Source organism: Nerophis ophidion, linkage group LG08, assembly GCF_033978795.1.
Source record: "Nerophis ophidion isolate RoL-2023_Sa linkage group LG08, RoL_Noph_v1.0, whole genome shotgun sequence".
Lineage (NCBI taxonomy): Eukaryota > Metazoa > Chordata > Actinopteri > Syngnathiformes > Syngnathidae > Nerophis > Nerophis ophidion.
The window spans coordinates 4969302-4980259 of record NC_084618.1 but is presented as its reverse complement, the minus strand read 5'-3'; the positions used below and the strand labels follow the sequence as shown (position 1 = coordinate 4980259).

The window sequence follows — 10958 nt, the reverse complement described above, 5'->3', positions numbered from 1 at the left end:
CCGGAAGGCAAAGCTCTCAATTTACCGGTCGATCTACGTTCCCATCCTCACCTACGGTCATGAGCTTTGGGTCATGACTGTAAGGATAAGATCACGGGTACAAGCGGCCCAAATGAGTTTCCAGGTCTCTCCCTTAGAGATAGGGTGAGAAGCTCTGCCATCCGGGAGGAACTCAAAGTAAAGCCGCTGCTCCTCCACATGGAGAGGAGCCAGATGAGGTGGTTCGGGCATCTGGTCAGGATGCCACCCGAACGCCTCCCTAGGGAGGTGTTTAGGGCACGTCCAACCGGTAGGAGGCCACGGGGAAGACCCAGGACACGTTGGGAAGACTATGTCTCCCGGCTGGCCTGGGAACGCCTCGGGATCCCCCGGGAAGAGCTAGACGAAATGGCTGGGGAGAGGGAAGTCTGGGTTTCCCTGCTTAGGCTGCTGCCCCCGCGACCCGACCTCGGATGACCGGAAGACGATGGAAATCATTTGTTTTTTACCGCCACGCTATGTTCGAAGCCCGACTGCATCATTGGGATGCAATGACTCCGCATCACCATGCGACCCAAACGTCACAGGAGGAGTTAACGGTTACCGTCATTTTTGTAAGGTACACCCAGATACGGGCATACTAATCAATTTAATTGATCATTAAGAAGTCCAAATGGAACGCAGTACCTGCCTGAGGCCAGCACAGGCGCTGTTGCTTTAGTGTAACTGGAATTCTAAAGAGCAAAAAGACCATAATGGTTTTACTCTGCATTACCAGTAAGACACTGGCATGGAAACAGGAGATCAGAACATTCACAGAAAGATTATCCCGTCCCATTTTCAGGATAAATATTTAATTGAGGAAATGTGTTTATACATATATTTATATATATATATATATATGCTCATCAAACACTTATTTGGAACATTCCACAGGTGAACAGGCTAATTGTTCCGGAGGACACGACATGCCTTGGCCACTAATACACCCCCATACCATCACAGATGCTGGTTTTTGAACTTTGCGCCTGTAACAATCCAGATGGTTTTCCTCTTTGTTCCGGAGGACACGACGTCTTCGGTTTCCAAAAACAATTTGAAATGTGAACTAGTCAGACCACAGAACACTTTTCTACTTTGCATCAGTCCATCTTATATTTGGCTCGGGCCCAGCGAAGCCGACAACGTTTCTGGGTGTTGTTGATAAATGGCTTTCGCTTTGCATAGTAGAGTTTTAACTTGCACTTACAGATGTAGCGACCAACTGTAGTTACTGACAGTGGTTTGATGAAGTGTTCCTGAGCCCATGTGGTGATATCCTTTACACACTGATGTCGCTTTTTGATGCAGTACCGTCTGAGGGGTCAAAGGTCCGTAATATCATGGCTTACGTGGAGTGATTTCTCCAGATTCTCTGAACCTTTTGATGATTTTACGGACTGTAGATGGTAAAATCCCTAAAATCCTTGCAATTGCACTTTGAGAAATGTTGTTCTTAAACTGTTTGACAATTTGCTTACAAATTGGTGACCCTCGGCCCATCCTTGTTTGTGAATGACTTAGCATTTCATGGAAGCTGCTTTTTATACCCAATCATGGCACCCCGCCTGTTCCCAATTAGCCTGCACACCTGTGGGATGTTCCAAATAAGTGTTTGATGAGCATTCCTCAACTTTACCACCTTTCCCAACTTCTTTTTTCACGTGTTGCTGGTTTTAAATTCTAAAGTTAATGATTATTTGCACACACAAAAAAAATGTTTATCAGTTTGAACATCAAATATGTTGTCTTTGTAGCATATTGAACTGAATATGGCTTGAAAAGGATTTGCAAATCATTGTATTCTGTTTATATTTACATTGAACACAATTTCCCAACTCATATGGAAACAGGGTTTGTATGTTTTTCTCTCCTAAACATCGTCAACACAGCGTAATGTTCTCAGATATGCATCACTCCCCACTCAGTGCATATTTCTTTTATCGCCAAATGATCTCCCGTCCAAGGTCGCCATACGAGGCGTCCTCCTGGCTTTTGTTTCAGCCGAGCGAGATGCATATCTATTGTTTCCTGCATCCGTGCGCACTATTATTGACCTTCTAAGGATACTACTGCATGTTTTTTTTTCCATTCCAGTCGTGAATTTTCTGCATTGTCTTCCCTCCAAGTTCACTCTTAATGAACACAAGTGACAGATGACAAGGTGGTAAAATAAAATGATTGTCAGGTGGTGGTTTAATGGCCGCATAACGGGGGCGTTGTCCCATTAATTTTTATGCCATTGCATCAAAAGGTGAAGGGAAGTATACGCGCAGTAAATGTTATGCGTGCACACACGCCGTTGTAATTTGAAAAAAGGTCATTAGCTGTTAAAATATTGAGCCAAGCGTGAAGATTCATCGCTGGTTTATTCTGCTTTTTGTGCAGACGTATCACATACTGCAGGAAGCCCGTAAGGACCAGATGAGTCGCCCGCTGGCCTGTTCTAAAAATAGCTCAAATAGCAGCACTTACCAGTGAGCTGCCTCCATTTTTTAATATTTCATTTATTTACTGGCAAGCTGGTCTGGCTTTGCTCGACATTTTTAATTCTAAGAGGACAAAACTCGAATAGAATTTGAAAATCCAAGAAAATATTTTAAAGACTTGGTCTTCACTTGTTTAAATAAATTCATTTATTTTTTGACTTTGCTTCTTATAACATTCAGAAAGACAATTTTAGAGAAAAAATACAACCTTAATGATTTTAGGATTTTTAAACACATATACCTTTTAACCTTTTAAATTCCTTCCTCTTCTTTCCTGACAATTTAAATAAATGTTCAAGTATTTTTTTTAATATTTTTTTTTAGAATAATAAATACATTTTAATTTAATTCTTCATTTTAGCTTCTGTTTTTTGACGAAGGATATTTGTGAAATATTTCTTCAAACTTATTATGATTAAAATTCAAAAAGATTCTGGCAAATCTATAAAATCTGTAGAATCAAATTTAAATCTTATTTCAAAGTCTTTTGAATTTCTTTAAAATTTTTTGGTTCTGGGAAATCTAGAAGAAATAATGATTTGTCTTTGTTAGAAATATAGCTTGGTCCAATTTGTTATATATTCTAACAAAGTGCAGATTGTATTTTTAACCTATTTAAAACATGTCATCAAAATTCTAAAATTAATCTTAATCAGGAAAAATGACTAATGATGTTCCATAAATTCTATTTTCATTTTTTTCAAAAAGATTCGAATAAGCTAGTTTTTCTATTCATTTTTTTTCGGTTGAATTTTGAATTTTAAAGAGTAGAAATTGAAGATAAACTATGTTTCAAAGTTTTATTTTCATTTTTTTTTGTGTTTTCTCCTCTTTTACACCGTTCAACTAAGTGTTTTTTTCATATTTATTCTCTACAAAAAACCTTCCGTAAAAGGAAAAAAAAATGTACGACGGAATGACGGACAGAAATACCCATTTTTTATATATATATATAGATTTATTTATTAAACGTAAATTGAACAAATTGGCTATTTCTGGCAATTTATCTAAGTGTGTATCAAACTGGTAGCCCTTGGCATTAATCAGTACCCAAGAAGTAGCTCTTGCTTTCAAAAAGGTTGCTGACCCCTGCACTATACTGTAAGTCATACTGTACGTATCAGCTATTTCCTGCCAGGGCCTCCTCGTACGGAAACATTGACGTATACTTAAAGGGAAACTGCAGTTTTTGAGGGGATTTTTGCCTATTACTCACAATTTATATGTAACACAAGAACACATGTTTTTAATGCATTCTACAAAACTCAAAACCAGTGAAGTCGGCATGTTGTGTAAATGGTAAATAAAAACAAAATACAATGATTTGCTAATCCTTTTCAACTTATATTCCAATAAATAGACTGCAAAGACAAGATATTTAATGTTCACACTGAGAAACTTTATTTATTTTTGCAAATAATCGTTGGAATTTAACGGCAGCAAAACATTGCAAAAAAGATGTCACAGGGGTATTTTAACCACTGTGTTACATGGCCTTTCCTTTTAACAACACTCAGTAAACATTTGGAAACTGAGGAGACACATTTTTGAAGCTTTTCAGGTGGAATTATTTCCCATTCTCGCTTGATGTACAGCGTAAGTTGGTATTTTGTGGTATTTTAGGCTTCATAATGCGCCACACATTTTCAATGGGAGACAGGTCTGGACTACAGGCAGGCCAGTCTAGTACCCGCACTCTTTTAGCATGAAGCCACGCTGTTGTGACACGTTGCTTGGCATTGTCTTTCTGAAATAAGCAGGGGCGTCCATGATAACGTTGCTTGGAAGGCAACAAATGTTGCTCCAAAATCTGTATGTACCTTTCAGCATTAATGGTGCCTTCACAGATGTGTAAGAAATGTCCTAAACGGGGATAGAAGTCAACCGGAAGGGCGCAAAAGCACATGCTTGAAGAGGCGTTTTGCCGTTCTGCGATGTCGTCTGCGTGATAAGAAAGCCAATGCGCAATTTCTGTTGCTAGGCGTGCACAAATCTGTCGGACGATTGATTGATTGATTGATTGATTGATTGATTGATACTTTTATTAGTAGATTGCACAGTACAGTACATATTCCGTACAATTGACCACTAAATGGTAACACCCGAATAAGTTTTTCAACTTGTTTAAGTCGGGGTCCATGTTAATCAATTCATGGTAACGATAAAAATGTCCTAAACGGGGATAGAAGTCACCCGGAAGGGCGCAAAAGCACACGTTCATCGCGGCATTTTGCCGTTCCGGATAAGAAAGTTAATGCGCAATTTTTGCTGCTTGGCGTGCACAAATCTGTCGGACAATTCCCACCTCCTGGGTGAAATGTCCTAAACGGGGATAGAAGTCACTCAAAAACGCGCAAAAGCACACGTTTGAAGCAGCGTTTTGCCGTTCCGGATAAGAAAGTTAATGCACAATTTCTGCTGCTTGGCGTGCACAAATCTGTCGGACAATTCCCACGTCCTCGTAAAAAGGTCACAAACGGGGATAGAAGTCACTCAAAAGGGCGCAAAAGCACACGTACATCGCGGCGTTTTGCCGTTCCGGATAAGAAAGTTAATGCGCAATTTTTGCTGCTTGGCGTGCACAAATCTGTCGGACAATTCCCACCTCCTGGGTGAAATGTCCTAAACGGGGATAGAAGTCACCCGGAAGGGCGCAAAAGCACACGTTGGAAGCGGCGTTTTGCCGTTTCACGATGTCGTCTGCGTGATAAGAAAGCCAATGCGCAATTTCTGCTGCTTGGCGTGCACAAATCTGTCGGACAATTCCCACCTTCTGGGGGAAATGTCCTAAACGAGGATAGAAGTCACTCAAAAGGGCGCAAAAGCACATGTTTGAAGCGCCGTTTTGCCGTTCCGGATAAGAAAGTTAATGCGCAATTTCTGCTGCTTGGCGTGCACAAATTTGTCGGACAATTCCCACCTTCTGGTAAAAATGTCCTAAACGGGGATAGAAGTCAACCGGAAGGGCGCAAAAGCACACATTTAAAGCGCCGTTTTGCCGTTCCGGATAAGAAAGTTAATGCGCAATTTTTGCTGCTTGGCGTGCACAAAAATGTCGGACAATTCCCACCTCCTTGTAAAAATGTCACAAACGGGGATAGAAGTCAACCGGAAGGGCGCAAAAGCACACGTTCGAAGCGGCGTTTTGCCGTTCCACGATGTCGTCTGCGTGATAAGAAAGCCAATGCGCAATTTCTGCTGCTTGGCGTGCACAAATCTGTCGGACAATTCCCACGTCCTCGTAAAAATGTCACAAACGGGGATAGAAGTCACTCAAAAGGGCGCAAAAGCACACATTTGAAGCGCCGTTTTGCCGTTCCGGATAAGAAAGTTAATGCGCAATTTTTGCTGCTTGGCGTGCACAAATCTGTCGGACAATTCCCACCTTCTGGTAAAAATGTCCTAAACGGGGATAGAAGTCAACCGGAAGGGCGCAAAAGCACACGTTTGAAGCGGCGTTTTGCCGTTCCACGATGGTGTTCATTGTATTCTGTTTTTATTTACCATTTACACAACGTGCCAACTTCACTGGTTTAGGGGTTTGTGCTTTTAAAATAATGTGTTCGTTATTTTTTTATGATGGTTTTACTTACCTCAGGATCCTCAACGAGAGTCACGACTCGGCCAGGCTGTTAAAAAAAAAAAGAAAATAGAAACGTGTAAACCAATATCAAAATGAACACTTTAAATACATTAAATAAAAAAACAACACAGTTATGTAATTTCCCAGCGACTTTGAAGTCGCTTGCGTACAAACCCCGTTTCCATATGAGTTGGGAAATTGTGTTAGATGTAAATATAAACAGAATACAATGATTTGCAAATCCTTTTCAACCCATATTCAGTTGAATATGCTACAAAGACAACATAATTGATGTTCAAACTAATACTGATAAAGTTGAGGAATGCTCATCAAACACTTATTTGGAACATCCCACAGGTGTGCAGGCTAATTGGGAACAGGTGGGTGCCATGATTGGGTATAAAAGCAGCTTCCATGAAATGCTAAGTCATTCACAAACAAGGATGGGGTGAGGGTCACCAATTTGTAAGCAAATTGTCGAAAAGTTTTAGAACAACATTTCTCAACGAGCTATTGCAAGGAATTATTGGATTTTAACATCTACGGTCCGTAAAAATCATCAAAAAGTTCAGAGAATCTGGAGAAATCACTGCACGTAAGCGATGATATTACGGACTTTTGATCCTTCAGGCGGTACTGCATCAAAAATCGACATCAGTGTGTAAAGGATATCACCACATGGGCTCAGGAACACTTCATAAAACCACTGTCAGTAACTACAGTTTGTCGCTACATCTGTGAGTGCAAGTTAAAACTCTACTATGCAAAGCCAAACCCATTTATCAACAACACCCTGAAACGCCACCGGCTTGGCTGGGCCCGAGCTCAACTAAGATGGACTGATGCAAAGTGGAAAGGTGTTCTGTGGTCTGATGAGTCTACATTTCAAATTATATTTGGAAACAGGGGACGTGGTGTCCTCCAGAACAAAGAGGAAAATAACCATTCGGATTGTTATAGGCGCAAAGTTCAAAAGCCAGCATCTGTGACAGTATAAAAAGTTTGGTGGACAAACTGAGAAAAAGGAGGAGTGGCATAGAAGAGATCTTTTTCTGGCATCGTTGAATACAGCCTAGTGGTTAGAGTGTCCGCCCTGAGATCGGTAGGTCGTGAATTCAAATCTCGGCCGAGTCATACCAAGGACTATAAAAATGGGACCCATTACCTCCCTGCTTGGCACTCAGCATTAAGGGTTGGAATTGGGGGTTAAATCACCAAAAATGATTCCCGGGCGCGGCACTGCTGCTGCACACTGCTCCCCTCAACTCCCAGGGGGTGATTAAGGGTGATGGGTCAAATGCAGAGAATAATTTTGCCACATCTCGTATGTGTGTGACAATAATTGGTATTTTAACTTTAACTTTATTAGTGCCCAAGGCATGGGTAACTTACACATCTGTGAAGGCACCATTGATGCTGAAAGGTCCATACAGGTTTTAGAACAACATATGTTGTCATTCAAGCAACGTTATAATGGACGCCCCTGCTTATTTCATTCAGCAAGACAAGTGTTACAACAGCGTGGCTTCGTAAAAAAAAGAGTGCGGGTACTTTCCTGGCCCGTCTGCAGTCCAGACCTGTTTCTAATCGAAAATGTGTGGCGCATTATGAAGCGTAAAATACGACTGTTGAACCACTGAAGCTCTACATCAGGGGTGTCAAACTCATTTTAGATGGGGGGGGCCACATGGAGACAAATCTACTCCCAAGTGGGCCGGACTGGTAAACTCGTGGCATGAAAACTTAAAAATAAAGACAACTTTAGATTGTTTTCTTTGTTCAAAAATAGAACAAGCACATTCTGAAAATAACTTTAATTTTACACTTCTATCTTTATTTCTCGTTATTTATACTTTCTGAATAAATTATGTGATAATGTTCATCAGTCAACTGGTTGGGTGTTAATTTTCAATCTATCAATATAAAAAAATAGTATTAAAATCAAATTACAGGGTGTTATTTATTTAGTTTGATTATTTTCATTGACAGGTCTGTTTTTTGTCTACATTCGTAGCATAATCTACAAAGATACAAATAATTGCTATTGCGACATCTAGTGGACACATTTAGAACAGCAGTTTCCTTCATTCAAACATTTTGGCTCATTTTCATACTTAGGCAACTCATCCAACGGGCAGAGGTGGGTAGAGTAGCCAGAAATTGTACTCAAGTAAGAGTACTGTAACTTTAGAGATGTATTACTCAAGTAAAAGTAAGGAGTAGTCACCCAAATATTTACTTGAGTAAAAGTAAAAAGTATGTTGTGAAAAAACTACTCAAGTACTGAGTAACTGATGAGTAACCTGTTTGTTAAATGATTACGGCAACAAGTAATGCACAAAAACATAAAAATAGCAACGAGCAAATTCAGAGCCGGGGATATCTCTTAAGCAACTAAAACAATAATATATATTAAATAATAGTACATTAAAATAAAAAAAAAATAGGGCACTTTGAGCCACAATAACATAACAGCACAACAGGCTCAGTAGGCATTGATTGATTGATTGATTGATTGATTGATTGAAACTTGTATTAGTAGATTGCACAGTACAGTACATATTCCATACAATTGACCACTAAATGGTAACACCCCAATAAGTTTTTCAACGTTAATTAATTGCTTAATAAATGACCAAGTCGAGGTCTACCTCATATATACATACACACACATTTCATATATATATATATATATACACATTTATATTTACAGTATATAATTTATATTTATTTATTTTGCCGTTTTTGTTCACATATTGAAGGTGTTTTAATGAATATACATGTATGTTTAACATGTACATTCTTATCTTTCATGAAGACAAGAATATAAGTTGGTGTATTACCTGATTCTGATGACTTGCATTGATTGGAATCAGACAGTATAGTGCTGATAACGTCCACGTTTTCAAATGGAGGAGAAAAAAAGTTCCTCCTTTCTGTCTAATACCACATGAAAGTCGTTGGTTTTTGGCACCTTATTTGTCCAGCTTCCATATTCGTTTTCATGCACTTTACAAGAAATACGTTGGCGGCAAACTCCGTAGCTTGCTAGCTTGTTTGCGCTGGCTTTCGGAGACTCTTATTTTGTCAACGCAGGCGCGATGGAGCGGCACTTTTATTGTGAAGACAGGAACTGTGCGATCATTCTTCAGGCTTTTGATGGAAAGTATGGTTGAAATAGAAAGTGTCGTTTTTCCTTTACATTTTTGATTGATTGTTCGATGAGGTGGCAACTTGTCCAGGGTGTACCCCGCCTTCCGCCCTATTGTAGCTGAGATAGGCGCCAGCGCCCCCTGCGACCCCAAAAGGGAATAAGCGGTAGAAATGGATGGATGATTGAAACTTTTATTAGTAGATTGCACAGTTCAGTACATATTCCGTACAATTGACCACTAAATGTTTTAACACCCAAATAAGTTTTTCAACTTGTTTAAGTCGGGTATTACGTGTGACGGTCACGTGACCGCCTGGCTCTGTTTGATTGGTCCAACGTCACCAGTGACTGCATGTGATTGGTGAAACGCAGGCATGCATAGATCTTACTTTGTAAAACCAAAACAAACATTAATAGATCGATTAAAAAAAAGTAGCGGAACGGAGTAAAAGTAGCGTTTCTTCTCTATAAATATACTCAAGTAAAAGTATGTTGCATTAAAACTACTCTTAGAAGTAAAATTTATCCCAAAAGTTACTCAAGTAGATGTAACGGAGTAAATGTTGCGCGTTACAACCCACCTCTGCCCGCGGGCCGGATAAAACCTGCTTGAGGGCCTGATTCGGCCCGCGGGCCTTACGTTTGACACCCCTGCTCTACATAAAAAAAGGATGGGAAAGAATTCCACTTTCAAAGCTTCAACAATTACTTTCCTCAGTTCCCAAACGTTTATTGAGTGTTGTTAAAAGAAAAGGTGATGTAACACAGTGGTGAACATGCCCTTTCCCAACTACTTTGGCACGTGTTAAAGCCATGAAATTCTAACTGAATGATTATTTGCAAAAAAAAAAAAAAAATTGAGTTTGAACATCAAATATCTTGTCCTTGTAGTGCATTCAATAGAATATGGGTTGAAAAGGATTTGCAAATCATTGTATTCCGTTTATATTTACACAATTTCACAACTCATATGGAAACGGGGTTTGTAATATCTGCGTAACTATTAACAGAGTGTATGACGCAACTCAGATGTCCGATCGACCCCCAAACGCATCACAAGTCTGTTATTTTACCAACCATCGTTCATGATTGGTAAAATAACAAAAAACGCCGGACGTTAGTTGGACGGACTTACTTTCCCCGGCACTCCCCGGTGGTCGGTGCTCCCCTGCCAGAAGCGACGGCTGAAACCTTTAATGTAACCTATTCTTTTCAACTCATAAGGGAAATCAACCTTCCAAATGAGGGAGCCGTAGCCGAAGACCCACATGGTGTTCACCTTGATGCTCGTCACAATAAATGTCAAAAGCCCACTATTTGGTTCAAATAAAAATAAAAAATGTCCTTTACAGAGCATTAAGTAACAAATAAATACTATTCCGTTTGACATTATGAAGCGGCTCGGTGTCAACGCCAACTTAGATAGTGAGATTTTCACAATAAAGCTTTTGCCGTTCATTGTAAGCAGAATTTTAAGACAAATAACAACCAGAATGCGCTGAGTTAATTAAAAAAAAACAACAACACCATTTTTCAATATTTATACGGAAATAATATTTTCAGGATGTACAGTTGAACGAGTTTAACGGAACGTTCGAAGCTTTTGTTTTGAAGTTTTCTCTGTCCAAACCGGACGTTTATTCTGGCAAGCTAGCGTTCGCACCTGTCATTGTGCTGGCGCAATACAGACAAAATGGTTGTTTTAGGAGATGAC

The 10958-nt window shown here is 39.7% G+C and overlaps 1 protein-coding gene across 3 annotated transcripts in view; it reads right to left on the bottom strand.

Annotated features, from left to right (window-relative positions):
• Window positions 1-10661, bottom strand: part of LOC133557226 (putative glutathione-specific gamma-glutamylcyclotransferase 2) — a 32068-nt gene extending 21407 nt beyond the window's left edge. For all 3 annotated transcript variants that reach the window (XM_061907533.1, XM_061907530.1, XM_061907532.1), the window contains exons 1-2: window positions 10380-10661; window positions 6101-6136 (exon numbers count right to left, since the gene is read on the bottom strand). In XM_061907533.1, the coding sequence (XP_061763517.1) occupies window positions 6101-6136; window positions 10380-10634 (291 nt within the window). In that variant the 5' untranslated portion in view covers window positions 10635-10661. The remainder of the gene's footprint in view (window positions 1-6100; window positions 6137-10379) is intronic.
• Window positions 10662-10958: the final 297 nt, after the last annotated feature.